At 36.5% G+C, this 15961-nt stretch overlaps 1 protein-coding gene and 2 non-coding genes across 5 annotated transcripts in view; 2 read left to right on the top strand and 1 right to left on the bottom strand.

The window, feature by feature from the left end:
- Nucleotides 1-15961, top strand: part of LOC137392194 (PX domain-containing protein kinase-like protein) — a 32568-nt gene that overhangs the window by 5147 nt on the left and 11460 nt on the right. For all 3 annotated transcript variants that reach the window (XM_068078839.1, XM_068078840.1, XM_068078841.1), the window contains exons 4-9: nt 2684-2780; nt 2924-3001; nt 3569-3642; nt 5132-5311; nt 5626-5764; nt 15649-15773. In XM_068078839.1, coding sequence (XP_067934940.1) covers nt 2684-2780; nt 2924-3001; nt 3569-3642; nt 5132-5311; nt 5626-5764; nt 15649-15773 — 693 coding nt within the window. The remainder of the gene's footprint in view (nt 1-2683; nt 2781-2923; nt 3002-3568; nt 3643-5131; nt 5312-5625; nt 5765-15648; nt 15774-15961) is intronic.
- Trnae-uuc (transfer RNA glutamic acid (anticodon UUC)) lies at nt 1487-1558 on the bottom strand. The gene has a single exon. It is a non-coding gene; the product is annotated as a tRNA-Glu (tRNA).
- Nucleotides 14141-14212, top strand: Trnae-uuc (transfer RNA glutamic acid (anticodon UUC)). The gene has a single exon. It is a non-coding gene; the product is annotated as a tRNA-Glu (tRNA).

The following is a 15961-nucleotide window of genomic DNA, read 5'->3' as shown; positions in this document are numbered from 1 at the left end:
CCGACGCCCTACCCAATAGGCCACAAAAAATTAATTATTAGCTTGCCGCTATAAGTCGTTACATGGGAGCACATACCCAACGGTGTTGCATACCACGCAGGGTGATTGCATAAATAAGTGATTGTCATTAGTTGGCTTACTAAAAATTTTCCATTGGCAATCTGCCAGGCTAATAGCAAGTGGCGGGCAACTCTCATTACTTCTAAGCTGATTTTTAGTACTCGGGCAACGCCGTGTAGCACAGCTAGTCTTCCATGTTTGTATATCGCATTAACCAAACCTTTCATTTGCCACAAAACAGAAACCATGTTCCCACACGTGGAATTGAACGCGGGCCACCTGGGTGAAAATTAGGAATCCTAACCACTAGACCAAATGGGATTACCCCCTTAGTTTGTTGTGTGTGCTAAATTACTGAGTTTAGACATTAAACCATAACTGCCACGTACAACTTTTATTGTATTTACTAGGTAAATCAGACACGCTGATTCCGATTTTGTACTCAAAATAAAGATTGATTTACTAACTTTTAAAGTAGTGAAGGCTTTTTTACAGCTTTTTAATACCGGTGTCGAAATTAACACAATCGGCACAACAAGCTCCACCCATAAATATTTGATGTAGCCTAGCTTTTCAGGAACAGAAGTTAGAGGAGTTTAGTCTGTTTAAACTGATAAAGATGGGTGTCTTAAAACCCATTATTATCTAAATTCAGCCTGCAACATCTTCTCAGTCTTTTATGAAAGGTAGATAAACTATTTAAAGTTGCTCGTAGCTTGTTACAGCATGTTTAATAGGCTGAACACTGAGAAAGATGAGCTTAAAAAAAGCACGATTTTATCACAAGCTAGCGTTATTATCACGCTTTTTTGAGCTCATTTGTAAATATGCAATGTTAAATAGCTTATCTACCTTCCACAAAAGACTGAGATTATTTTGAAGGTTGAATTTAGGTAATAATGGGGTTTAAGACACCCATCTCTATCATTCTAGATCGGACTAAACATCCCTAACTTCTGTTCCTAAAAAGTTAGGTTACGTCACATATTTATGGGCGGAGCTTGTTATGCCGATTGTGCTGTTTTTTTAGACGGATATTGAAACGCTTTATAAAAATCTTCGTGACTTTTAAAGTTAGTGAACCAATCTTTATTTTGAGTACAAAATCGGAATCAGCGTGTCTGATTTACCTTATAAATACGATAAGAGTTGTACGTGGCAGTTGTAGTTTAAACATGCCATCATCATATAGATGTATCTTGAATTCCTTTGGTCAGTGTGACCGCTACTTTGGCAAGTAATGTTACAGCTAAACTACATGGCTGCTTATTGAACAAGTAATAGTTACATCCTCGATATTGGTATCACATAATAATGGACTAAGTGTTATAGTCCATTATTATGTTATAGTGTTATCGTCCATTATTATATTGTGTTATAAACTAATGTTTTCCAGCTCTCCTTTGAGGAGAGTTGGAAAAAGATGTTCCCACACCGGGAATTGAACCCGGGCCGCCTGGGTGAAAACCAGGAATCCTAACCACTAGACCATATGGGACTACATGTCTAGTGGGTTTTGTGTGCTGAACTATTGAGTATGGATGAATTCAAAATATGAGGCCATGTAAATTTAGGATTCACAGTCATAATTCATATTCCTACATTGGTTATTGATTCAAATGTTATAGTTTATACACTTCAATCTTATCATTGCCTCATAAAATAAATCCTGTTTATTTCATGGCAAATGCTGTGGTGATATCAATGCTTTTTTGTGTCTAGCTATCGAAAAGTTCAAGTGGCCGCAAGATTATCTTACTATTTGATATTAATAAATACAGCTCATTGATATTATATAGTGTGAGGGGCATATGTTCACCCACTTGTTCGTATGTGAAGGTCCATATGTTCACCCACTTGCTCGTGTGTGAAGGTCCATATGTTCACCCACTTGCTCGTGTGTGAAGGTTCATATGTTCACCCACTTGCTCGTGTGTGAAGGTTCATATGTTCACCCACTTGCTCGTATGTGAAGGTTCATATGTTCACCCACTTGCTCGTGTGTGAAGGTCCATATGTTCACCCACTTGCTCGTGTGTGAAGGTTCATATGTTCACCCACTTGCTCGTATGTGAAGGTCCATATGTTCACCCACTCGCTCGTATATGAAGATCATATGTTCACCCACTTGCTCGTATGTGAAGGTTCATATGTTCACCCACTTGTTCGTATGTGAAGGTCCATATGTTCACCCACTTGCTCGTGTGTGAAGGTCCATATGTTCACCCACTTGCTTGTGTGTGAAGGTCCATATGTTCACCCACTTGTTCGTATGTGAAGGTCCATATGTTCACCCACTTGCTCGTATGTGAAGGTCCATATGTTCACCCACTTGCTCGTGTGTGAAGGTCCATATGTTCACCCACTTGCTCGTGTGTGAAGGTTCATATGTTCACCCACTTGCTCGTATGTGAAGGTCCATATGTTCACCCACTCGCTCGTATATGAAGATCATATGTTCACCCACTTGCTCATATAGAAGGTCCATATGTTCACCCACCAGATATGCGTGACATTCCAAATCTCAAGTTTTGCAGGTGCTGATCAAAACAATTTGTGTTGAACTCGAGTACTTTGTGCTACGTCAGCCACATGTTCAGAATTATCTACTCTTTTCCTAAAGGTTTTCTTACATGAAGTGCTCGCTAATTGGATCTTGGCGAACTCTCTTTCCACCAAACAGCTTCTCTGTGATGAAGGTTATAGTGAAAACTTTCAAGGTTTGTTTGTTTGTCTTCTGTTTGAAAATGGGCGTGTCTAACCACTGTTAATAGAATTTTCAGGCTTATTGAAATCTCTTGTCGAAAATTTATTATCACGGAACAATATTTAATATTGTTAGCTTTTCTGTTATGATTTTCAGAGCAAGCATTACAACATATATCCATGTTGCTTAGGAGTGAACCAACTTGGGAGGTAGTGGAGCCATTGGGAACAATTGGTAAGCCTTATGCAATTCCTCTATTCACAACAATGTTCTTCTCTTCGTCATTTCCCTACTCACTCTTAGCTTCTTCGCTCTCGCCTCACTTCCTGTCATATTTGCTATGTCTGCGATTTAAGAGTTAACAAAGTTATCAGTCTTGTCTTGATTCTCTATAGTCTATACCTAACTGTTACATGTATTCAGAGGTACCTAACAGGTAGATGTGTCCAGAGGTAGCTAACTGTTACATGTGTCCAGAGGTAGCTAGCAGGTACATGCGTCCAGGGGTAGCTAACTGCCACATGTTTCTAGAGTAGCTAACTGTTATATGTATCTACATGTAGATGTAGTTATAGCTACTGCGGTCAAACCGCTATTGGTCACGGGACTCTGTGAAACTATACGACACTGGTTATAGCTACTGCGGTCAACCCGCTATTGGTCACGAGACTCTGTGAAACTATACGACACTGGTTATAGCTACTGCGGTCAAACCGCTATTGGTCACGGGACTCTGTGAAACTATACGACACTGGTTATAGCTACTGCGGTCAACCCGATATTTGCACACTAATTATACAGGTAGCCGAATTCGCAAAACTTACTGTCTGGTGAAGAACAAATCAATACAGAAGACGCGGTACATGCTGACATGGGTAAGTTAACTTGATGCTATCAATAGTCTGTCTTTCTTTAACAAGTGATCAGTTACTCTCAAATATTTATATTAATATCGCACCCATATGAATAATGGGTTAATTAGACCATGTTGTACAGAGCAGGTTAATCTATAACTCATATATGTTAATTAGACCATGTTGTACAGAGCAGGTTAATGTATAACTTATATATGTTAATTAGACCATGTTGTACAGAGCAGGTGAATCTATAACTTGTATATGTTAATTAGACCATGTTATACAGAGCAGGTGAATCTATAACTTATATATGTTAATTAGACCATGTTGTACAGAGCAGGTTAATCTATAACTTATATATGTTAAACCATAACTGTCACGAATAACTTTTATTGTATTTACTAGGTAAATCAGACACGCTGATTCCGATTTTGTACTCAAAATAAAGATTAGTCCACTAACCTTCAAAGTCATTTAGGCTTTTTTAAAGCGTTTCAATATCCGTTTCGAAAACAACACAATCGGCATTACAAGCTCCGCCCATAAATATGTGACGAAACCTAGCTTTTTCAGAAACGGAAGTTAGGAAAGTTTAGTCCGATTTAGAATAATAGAGATGGGTGTCTTACAACCCATTATTATCTATATCCAGCCTGTAAAATAATTTCAGTTTTTTATGAAAGGGATATAAACTATTTAAAATTGCTCGCAGCTTGTTACATGACGTTTAAATGGGCTGGACGCCGAGAAAAATGAGCTCAAAAAGCGCGGTTTTATCACGAGCTAGCGTTGTTATCGCGCTTTTTAAATATGCAATGCTAAATAGCTTATCTACCTTTCAGAAAAGACTGATATTATTTTTAAAGCTGGATTTAGATATTAATAGATTTTAAAACACCCATCTCTATTATTCTAAATCGGTCTAAACATCTCTACGTAACTTCTGTTCCTAAAAAGCTAGGTTACGTCAAGTATTTATGGGCGGAGCTTGTTATGCCGATCGTGTTGTTTTCGAGACCAATATTATAACGCTATAAAAATCCTTTATTACTCTGAAAGTTAGTGGCCTAATCTTTATTTTGATTACAAAATCGGAATCAGCATGTCTGATTTACCTAGTAAATACAATAAAAGTTGTTCGTGGCAGTTATGGTTTAATTAGACCATGTTGTACAGAGCAGGCTAATCTATAACTTATATATGGTAATTAGACCATGTTGTGCAGAGCAGGTTAATCTATAACTGATATATGCTTTATATACGAACTCGAGTTATAAGAATTACTACATGTCAATGATTGTGACTGTTTGGAGTTTGTATTGAACAAATTTTTAGTTTGCGTTCTTCTTCACAATTTACCCGAACAATTCCTTTTCCTACATTGTGAATGGTAATATAAGTTCTTGGCTCCTATAATTTTTTTCAGCAGCTTTTGACTATGTTAATGCCTTGTTTTGAATAGGTGTTTCTGTCATTGATGTCGTTATGTTGTTCTCTATTACTGCAGTGTTCAGCTGGTCCGTACGCCTCAATTGAAGACAAAGAGAGGATAACTTTAGTCAAATCTCTAGAAAATCTACAACACGCCAACCTGTTGCCTGTACACTACAGCGCATGCAGTGCGGCAGGAGCTATGGTTATACGACCGTATATGGAAGGTGGTTCACTGAGAGACATGATGTACAAGGTACAGTCTTACGGGAACTATATGTCAATATGGTCTCGCATCTTTCCTTCTAGGGAGCAACCTTTGTTGTTCTCAGCAAGTTTTTGGTCTAATGTTTGGATAGAAATGACATCACATCATAATTTTATCACTGGCTCGATTTGTATGCCGCTTGGACATAGTAAATAGCTACGTAAGGTCGGATTAGCGTAAGTAACTAATAACATGTCTCCATAACTCTCCTGGATTATTGGATTATCTCTCTTAAGGTGCTATGATGTCTAACGCTACAAACAGACATTAGACTTCATCGCTAGTAAACATCTACTTCACAGGTTAAACCAAAAACTGGATATTTAAAGAAATGCGGCAACCACAAGTCGGTTGGTCACCTTGCATTGGCCGACATTAAAAAGTTTGGGAGACAGATATTGGAAGTTATAAAATACATGACAGACAAGGGATTTCCTATGGGTATGTGTTGACAAATATATGTATACACACCATTCATTGATGTTAGGTTTTCTATGTGCATATATACTGTACATCGCATGTAATGGTGTGCATACAGCCACCACTACGTAATGAATGTGTAAGAAGAGGCTGTATTGAAGGTGATGTCATATCATACACTGGCTGTATTGAAGGTGATGTCATATCATACACTGGCTGTATTGAAGGCGATTTCATATCATACACTGGCTGTATTGAAGGTGATTTCATATCATACACTGGCTGTATTGAAGGTGATGTCATATTATACACTGGCTGTATTGAAGGTGATGTCATATCATACACTGGCTGTATTGAAGGTGATGTCATATCATACACTGGCTGTATTGAAGGTGATTTCATATCATACACTGGTTGTATTGAAGGTGATGTCATATCATACACTGGCTGTAGTGAAGGAGTTGTCATATCATACATTGGCTGTAGTAGAGTTGTGGGAAAGATGAACTTTCGCAAGATTTCTGTAGATTTTATTAAAAAGTATCGGTATTTTTTTATCATTTGTGATTGTTTATGGTGTTTGAGGTGATCTGACTACCAGGATGTTTCAATATTAAAATTGATGCAACTCGATCACGGTCAAAACGCTCAGATCAATCGAAAGTGCCGTCTATAGTTACAAAAAGACCGACAGAATAGAGACGCATAATGCTGTAACGTGAACGCAATAGCCGATATCAACTATAGTAACGATAACAACTAGTGACGTCATGTCGCACGTTTTTTTTTTAGTATTTTAATCGCCACAAAGTTTTGCCAATTTTAATCTTGAAACATCCTGGCAGTCAGATCAGCTCAAACGTCAAAAAACAACCTCAAATGATAAAAAATATCGATACTTTCTGATGAAACTATTAAAATTTTCATTTCTAAAGATTAGCATTTGAATTATACAAAGATTCTGCTGTCTATACATTCTAATATGTGGTATTTTACAACCAACTGGAGATTGGCTTTCTTTGGTTGTCAGCTACTCATTTGTACTGTTGCTTACACTGTTCTCCGTAAACGCATATGTAGTGAAAAATCGAAAAAGTTGGCTTATCTGCGTATTTCCAATCAAGCTAATAATGCTCATTATTACTTTGATTGAAATAGAAAAATATCCCAACTTTTCTATTCTTCATGTGCTGTTTTTGTTAATTTAAACAAGTTTTAAAAATGATACAAAAATTCAAGTAATTTTAAACTTTTTTGACTTTTAAATTATTGCGGTCGTAATATAATATTGATAGACGGCAGCGCACAATTTACTAAAATGCTTTAGCATTGTTTAACCAAAAAACTTGCGGGATAACAATGGATCGATTATGGTATATTACATTACTTTTCTCCGTGACCAATAATAAGCACCGATAATAAACTAGGCTTTACAAACTCGCTGGCAAAAGAACATGAGATGATAAAATATAGCAGCATGATGACAGTAGTCCTCATTTCTAATGAGGTCGAAACCTGCACTGCAACTTTCGCAAAAGCATGCCAAATGATTGTAGGTTGTTTCATGGGGAAATTACGCCTGATTGGAATAACGTTGTCTTTCCTTAATAAGTTTCACCAAATACATAGGTTTTGTTACACATCCTCCAAGGATCATTCACACAAGCACGATTTCTCTGTTGTTTTGTCTGCTCTCGACGACCCATTGAACACCAAGATCGGTCAAGATCGACGCCTGTAGTATTACCTCAATCCACTCTCACATACGCGCACATCACCTTACAAATCCTTCTTCATATTTATATTGCATACCCATGTCTACCTTCCTGCTATCATATTGCATGATTTGTCCAAGGTGGTAATGAGACTACCCGGTCATCTCCCTCTATAACATTAGCCAAAACAAGTGAATGATAGTCACCTTATTAATCATATAGAGCAGGGGTCTCTAAACTTTACAGCCAGAGGGCCACATGAACCTTCAACCAGCTTGTTGAAGGCTGACAAACCGTATACCGCTGATCAAAGAGCGAATATTTTAATAAAATGAAGTACATAACACAAGACTCATTAGTTAAGAAAATATTTATTCAAAATTTAAAGGTTAAATTCCAAGCAAGAGTAATATCATAACAAAATCACAATTAGTCTGTTCAGTTTCCTCAATGTGAGTGGTGAACTTGGCTTTTTGATGACAAAATTGTGAAAAAGTCTGGCTTTAGGTTTGAGGTTCCAAGCATTAGAAGAGCCCTCAGATTTTCATCTGACATGTTTGTTCTATACTTTTGTATAGAACAAAAGTATTTGTTCACATACTTCATTCTAGAAAAAGTTTTTTCACACAAGTAAGTGGTGCCAAACATAGATAGCAGTCCTGCAGCAAAATGCCTCAAATTTTGATAGTTCTCTTTAGGTAAGAATTGGTAGAATTGAACAAGCCCTTCTTTAAATTTATCCCTCAGCGAGTCATTTGCTTGCAGATCAATCACCTCTAATTGTAAACTGTCTGGACATGCAGCTGCATCCACTTCAAATGGATTTTGAAAGAGTCTCAACTCATCTGCTTTTGCATGCAAATCAGCAAATCTCTCCTGGAATTGATGTTGAAGCTCTTCAATAACCCCACAAGCAAATGAAAGTGGAAAATCTGTGTTAGCTTCTACCATAGCCTCTGTACAGTTTTTAAAATGTGTTAAATTCATAACCTGAACTTGTTTCAGGAACAGGTCTAGTTTGTGTCTGAAGGCCTTTAGATGTGTGAACAAATCACTAAAGAGGTTTTCTTCTCCCTGTAGCTTAAGATTTAAACTGTTGATATGGCCAGTGATATCTGCAGCAAAAGCCAACTTACATATCCACGCTTTATCAGACAGTAATGCTTGATGCTTCCCTTTTCCTGCAAGAAATTCAGCAATTTCCTTTCTTAGCTCAAAAACCCTTGACAGCACTTTTCCACAACTTCGCCATCTTACTGCAGTGTAATATGGCATGTCTACAGATTCTGTCTCAGTCTCTCTTAACATTTCCCTGAACTGTCTGTGATTCAGTCCATGTGATCTTATCAAATTCACCATTGTTGTTACAGGATCCAACACACAGCTAATGTCCACATACTTAGCACAAAGAGCTTGTTGGTGTATTATGCAATGTAGAAACATTGCTTCGGATATATCTTTTTCAGCACAAAATTGTTTGATTTGTCCCACCAATCCTTTCTTCACACCACACATATTTCTTCCCCATCTATAGTTAAGCATTTCAATCGATTCCAATCCAAACTATATTGCTCAAATGTTTTCTGTATTTCTTTCATCAAGTCTTTTCCAGTCGTTGTGTTGTACATACTGTTCAGTGAAGCCAACTCTTGAGTGATATTTAAATTGGCATCCACACCTCGAATGAAAATTAGCAACTGGGAGGTGCCACACCTGTCCGTTGACTCATCTATTGCCAAAGAAAAATGCACAAAATTCTTAGCATGGCTGGCAATTTGCTCCATTAAGTTTGTGCTCATGTCTCCAATTCGCCGGGCAACAGTATTAGCACCCAATGTTATAGTTTTAATAACATTTGATTTTTCCGGACAAAGTTCATCCACAACCTCTAGCAAACAGTTTTTTACTATCTCACCATCTGTAAAAGGCTTGCCATTTTTAGCGAGAATATAAGCCACTTTAAAACTAGCCCTTGCTATCGACTCATTTTGTTTTGAAGCTTTTGTGAAAACTGATCTTTGAGAATTAATGCACTGCTTTAACTTTTGCAAGTTTCTCTTCACGTATATTTCCTTCAAACCGTGAATATGTTCCCTGGTGTTTGCTTTGGTAGTGGCGGCGTAAATTGTACTCCTTCAATACTGCAACAGTCTCATGACAGATGACACACAATGCTTTATCTGCAGATTCGATGAAGAAGTATTTTACACTCCACTCTTCTTGAAATCGCCGACATTCATCATCTACTTTTCTTTTCTTTTTATCAACCATTATGAAGCATTGAAATATAAAAATTTTCCACGTTATAGCTCAGCTCTTTAAATTTCGCAATGTGCTTGGAAGTACGAATAGGAGGTTGGATCAAAAGTCGCGCGAGGTATTTTTATGCACCAAATACGTATGGCTAACAGACTTTTTAACAGACTTTGATATGATCCCTATTTATATTAGTATATTTTGCTCTTTTTAAATATTTAATGATTAGATAAGTGAATTGTGAATAGCTGAGATAAGTATTTATTAAAAAATAATGACGTTTTTGGTTGTTTTCCGATCACTATCTCACTCAGTCAAAACCACCGTAGCGCCATGGAAAACCCTGGGAAATCTTTTTCGTGAATGCTATATGATCTCTGAATGAGATGCGCAGTTTCGCATGAGTGAGATAGTGATCAGAAAACAACCAAAAACGTCATTATTTTTCAATAAATACCTATCTCAGCTATTCACAATTGACTTATTTAATCATTAAATATTTAAAAATAGCAAAATATACTAATATAAATAGAGATCATACAAAAGTCTGTTAAAAAGTCTGTAAGCTAATTTCGGTGCGGAAACATCTGGAAAGTCGACGCACGCCACTCTTGCTTGTTGGCTTGAGTCATAACGTGCATTTTCTGCACAAAGTTTATTTTGTTTAATGATATTTTTTATTTTGTTTAATAATATTTTTTTTTATTTTGTTTATTAATTTTTTTTTCTTAAGTGTCTCTGCGGGCCGGATTGAGGGGCCCAACGGGCCGCATCTGGCCCGCGGGCCGTAGTTTGGAGACCCCTGATATAGAGTTATCCCACGACCAAACACGAGCGAAGTGATTGTTTGGGAGCTTTATGGTAAATGCATATGTGCACACAACTCATGAAAACTATTCATCAACACCGTCGCAAACCCTTGTACTGAAATCTCATCAACAAATTTAACCATTTTTCAATGGAGTCGTTTAAGTATAATAACGATACAAAACACATATAAACCTATTTAAATATGTTACCAAGTCTTTGAAATTTGTAGACAATATCCTAAACCTTACTCATCTATCGGATAATACATAACTATACAGATACATTTGGCCTAAAATCGCTATTAAAACCTGACAGGCTTTTTTTATTCCAAATTAAGACTGGCCAACGAAACGCTGATAAAGCCGTGCGACTGAGAGTAGAACCATTAAGTCGTGCGCATTTCACGAGAAAAACGTGCACATTTCACCAGCCTATGGCATTGTCCAATTGCCGAAGGTTTCTAATATTTTTCCGTTTTTAATATCTTGCAAAAATATTTAATTATAAGAATAATATTCGATTTTTTAAAATTATTGTAAGATTTAATTATAAGAATGATTCAAATTTATTTATTCGAAGGTTTCTGTAATAAATGTAGACCGTTTAAGGCGTAGACCGATTAACAGGTACGAATTTGTGGTACACAGTTTATCAGGCTAGGTTTTTTTTCCAATTACCGAAGGTTTCATTAAATTATTTAGAACGTTAGCCAAAATTCCTTACATCTTATGTACAAGCTAGGGCCGAACTACAGTGCCCCTTTATGACGAGAACATTTTTTATTTTGCTCCAGTTTGCAGAAAACTTCCAGGCGCGTGAATGCTGATGCTCGCTATGAAAACCATTCTACATTCAACACAACCAACTTTCAAACTGTTTATATTGCACAGCAGCTTGCCATTTTACTTCTAATATTGCATTTCTCCTATTGCAGGGGATAGAGATAAACATAATCTTTTCCTTTTATTATTGCTGTTTGTTGTACATAATAACACCCAGTACATTACAGCTACCCTATTGCACTGCAGTTTGACTGCTAATATTGCATTTCTCAACCATCAGTACCCTTTCTTTTTTCCAATATCACTTTGGTCGTGGCTGTATGACAGGGGAATTTCTACAAGATATATATAACTCTAGATAGAGAATATCTAGTGTTATATATTTCTCAAAGTTTGTTGTTTGTCTGTCGTCTGTCCGTCCAGCTAAAGCTACCAAGATTTTGAAATTAAATTTTTGCTTTCTGCTGGAATTGAACTCACGAAAATCACCACTGCAGGTTTGCAATCCAATTCTGTAACCACAAGACTACAAAAGCTCTTACAATTCATTGCTCTTAACATACAACGTATACATCCTTTTCTGTTTTCACACCCAAAATGATGTGTTAATTGAAACTCTATTAACTCTTTTAGCTCTACGAAACGCGATGATTTTTCGTGTTCTCATGAACTTCTATTTTCATTTTTTCGTAAGGTTCAATTGCTATATCGCAGTCAAGGCCAATTCTTTTCATGCGGACAATTTGTATTATCTCGAGTAGGAACAGCCTCTACATTCTCTTCTCATTCGGCCAGACAAAGACAGTCTGATATCTCATTTTTGCATTTGTACCAGTATTGAGAGGTACCAGTATCGTCGTATTCCAAGTTTTGATGGATAGCTTCTGCTGGAACAGTAACCTTTTTTATACACACACACTTCTAGGCATGAATTGATATTATTAATTCAAAATATTCAGGATTTTTATTTTGTTTTCTCAGTTCGTAGCGATGTATCATTTATGAATCATCTTTTATTGTAATCGTAGCAAAGCAGACTTAATTTAGCTATTACTTGCCAATTATTTAACATTTATATTTGAACCCTTTTATAATTGTAATTGTAGTAATAATAATTATAAATTTTTTTTGATTTATTTGTCCTGCACAAAAAACTTTTCTCATGATATGAAGTTTGAAAGTTAGAATGGTAACTGTTGTTAAATGTTAAATAAAAATAAATTTTCTTTGCTAAGACCTTTATTACCCAGGCAATGCCGGGCATTCAGCTAGTAAATATATAAAAAGATAATATTTAGTAGCGGATGTTCTTTTTTAGCATTTTGTTCTGTAAGAGGATAATATCACCATTTCTTTATACTGACTTAATGCTGCGACACTAATGTCCTAAGGCTAAGTCTGAGTTTAGTGTCATGTTGCAGGCTTGCACACCATGCTCCCAATTGCAGGGCTAAATTGCCTAAAATGTTACTGTGACAAGAGTGCTAGTGGGGATGCATATGTCTTTTTTGACTAATCTTAACCTGTTATACTACTATATTTGGCATTTAGTGTCAATCATCAGATCTCTTTGAAGAACCATGGCCTAAACTCATACATACTTATTATAGTAAACTAGGTGAATGCCCGCTGTTGCACGTATAGTAAAAAAGTTTTGCATAGAAAATTTATTTTTAATCAACATATACAACATTTACCATTCTAACTTTTAAATGAAGGTGTTTCGTTTATTTCTTTGTACTCAGGTTATTTCTGTGTACTGAGTTTATTTATGTGTAATTGATATTGTACCGGCTGCAGTTCTTACTGCAAATCTATATACTGATTGCAATAGTCTCGTTGGCCATGTGAGTTTAACCTTTTTTCTTTACGTATTGTGCACACATTTTCTTCCGATTTGGCCTCACGCATAACGCTAACTGCAGTGTTAAGCGCGAAGCCATGAAAGATTGGCATGTGTAATAAGTATGTGCCCAATTTATTCCAATGTATAGCCATTTGAGCAGCTTAGTGTATTGGATAAATGCTTCTCCGCAGATCTGGAGGTTCTGAGTTCAAATCCAGTGCACAGCGGATTTTTCATTCCTGAACCTTTGCTTCCATAACTGGATGCACAGACAAATTTTGAAATTTATATATGTATATGGACTGAATAATCATTTTATTTTGTCAATTGATTGCACCGGGGCCATTCTTCTTTCAGCTCTTTATTTTTCTGCAATTAACTGGTCATATCACCCAGTACCAGCTGCTTCATCTGCTAACAATGGTTCCACTTACTATTGTTCAATGATGATCACTAATATTGTTCAATGATGATCTCTTTCTTGATATGTTTGGTGTTGCTCCTATAGTGATATTGGGAAAAGTGTCGTCTGCTATCTACCAAATGAGGAATCAGATAATTTGAAAAGTTTTATCTCCACTAGCTCAGAGTAGCAGCGGTAGTACATTTTGTAACAGCCTAAATATTAATGACTTTTTATTAGGTTAAAGTTACATGCAAGAAAGAAATGTACATGAACAATTTTCTATGGTAATTTATTGCAAATACTAAAAGTAGAGTATCTTTTTATGTTGGTAATGCCTGCACACTTTAGTTGGGAACCATGAACAAAAGTATTTCTAGGTTCTAGATAGGTTATTATAATGATTATGTGTGAAGCAGATAAATATTACTGCTAATTGAGACTTCATATTTTAACCAGAAAATTCTACCACTGTTTCTATGTACTTTACGTTACAGGATATAAAGAGATTGTACAAACCAATTACAGCTTAGTTTATTGATTAATACTCATCTGTTCAGCACACAAACATCCCTAGACATGTAATCCCATATGGTCTAGTGGTTAGGATTCCTGGTTTTCACCCAGGCGGCCCGGGTTCAATTCCCGGTGTGGGAACACCTTTTTCAACTCTCTCAAGGGAGTTATAAGTTAGTCCGTTGTAATGTGATGCTAAAATAGACACAACACCAACTGCATAATCCCATATGGTCCCATATAATCCCAACACCAAAGCATAATCCCATATGGTCTAGTGGTTAGGATTCCTGGTTTTTGCCCTGGTTCATTTCTTGAGGTGGGAACTTACTTTTACAACTGAATAGGTGATATTTTTATATTTAGATGGACTTGATATGCAATCAAGTAACGTTAATCTAGTTAGAACGCCGTGATTAAAAATGGACTTTCATAGCTCAAATTAGGTCAACTTGGCAACAAAATTGCACTTGCAACAAAATTCACATTACAGTTATTTGGTATCAAAAGATTCACCATGTCTTACTCTGTTGTGTTGTAAGTTCCAAATATGTGGAAATGTGATTACAAGCCCTTAAAAGCTCAAAAACGAAAAGCCGCCGTAGATTGGAATCTCTTTATTTCGATGGCGTAACCACGAAATTTGGTTATCGTCTTGTCACGTATGTTCTCACGTGAATTGAAATGCCAATACAAAGCTCAATATAAAACTTATCGTAGTACTAGTTTATGACAAACACTTCGGGTTTTACCGAAGACCCTGTATCAAATATAGATGCTCGCTACTTTACAGTTTTGTTTCGGCATTATTCAATCGTCAAGTCGTTCTCTGATCATGTGACCCAATACTTCGCAAATAATTTTTGCAGCACTTTTCGATTATCACAGGTGATCAACAGGCTCGTCATGATTATCAGACAATGATATGTACTCCTTCGAGCTAAGGTTAAACAGTTTAACGATTTTTTACGGTAAGTTATAAGATATCAGTGCTAAACGTGACAGCATTACAATGACGATAAAACAGACGCACGCGTAAGAACAATAGACATAGTTTTATTGAATGCGTGAAGTATATTTGTGAAAATATTTCGACTAATAAGGTTACAAGAAAGTGTAAACAGAAACCATCTCTCACAACTACATCACATTTGAGCTGTTTTGGAAAGAGAATCCAAACTACGGCGGTCTCCGGTGGCTGCAATTTTCTGTTTGTTTTTGAGCTTTTAAGAGCTTGTAATCACCTTTCCACATATTTTGCACCTACAACTTAACAGAGTAAGACATGGTGAATCTTTTCACATCAAATAACTGTAATGTGAATTTTGTTGCAAGTCAACCTTTAACTTTCCTGATCGCCATGGTGTCAATTAGGCTGACATAGATGGTTTGGCTGCCAAGACTTGGAGGTGATTGCAAGTTATTATGCATGCTTACACCATGACATTGTCAAACTTCTGCCACTTGTGATATTACAGTACAAATCATGAACTTCATATGTAACTTATGAGGTAGTATTTCAATTTTCAGCTGACTCCCATCATCTTTAGACTGAAACCAGAATTGTTATTATTCAGGTCATGTGCACCTAGGCAATGTGTTTATTGAGGATGGGAATGTTCGGATATCTGATATAGAGAACTTTATACTGGGGGTTCCTCCTGCCTACCGTACATTCGCAACATATCATAGAAAATGCAACGTGAGTCTATCAGTCCAATCGTATTCTTACTATTTGTGCCTGAAAATAAAAATTGTTATTTCTGTTACCTGATGAAGGCCAATGTGTGTACTCCTGGTGTTCGTACAAGACTAGAATAATCCTAACATACTGCAGTGCACCCTCAGGATATAATTTTGATCCATTCCAGGGTTGGCATCGTATGGTGA

This window comes from Watersipora subatra, chromosome 3 (genome assembly GCF_963576615.1).
Source record: "Watersipora subatra chromosome 3, tzWatSuba1.1, whole genome shotgun sequence".
NCBI lineage: Eukaryota > Metazoa > Bryozoa > Gymnolaemata > Cheilostomatida > Watersiporidae > Watersipora > Watersipora subatra.
Note: the sequence above shows the minus strand (reverse complement) of the source record. Positions and strands in the feature narration are given on the sequence as shown.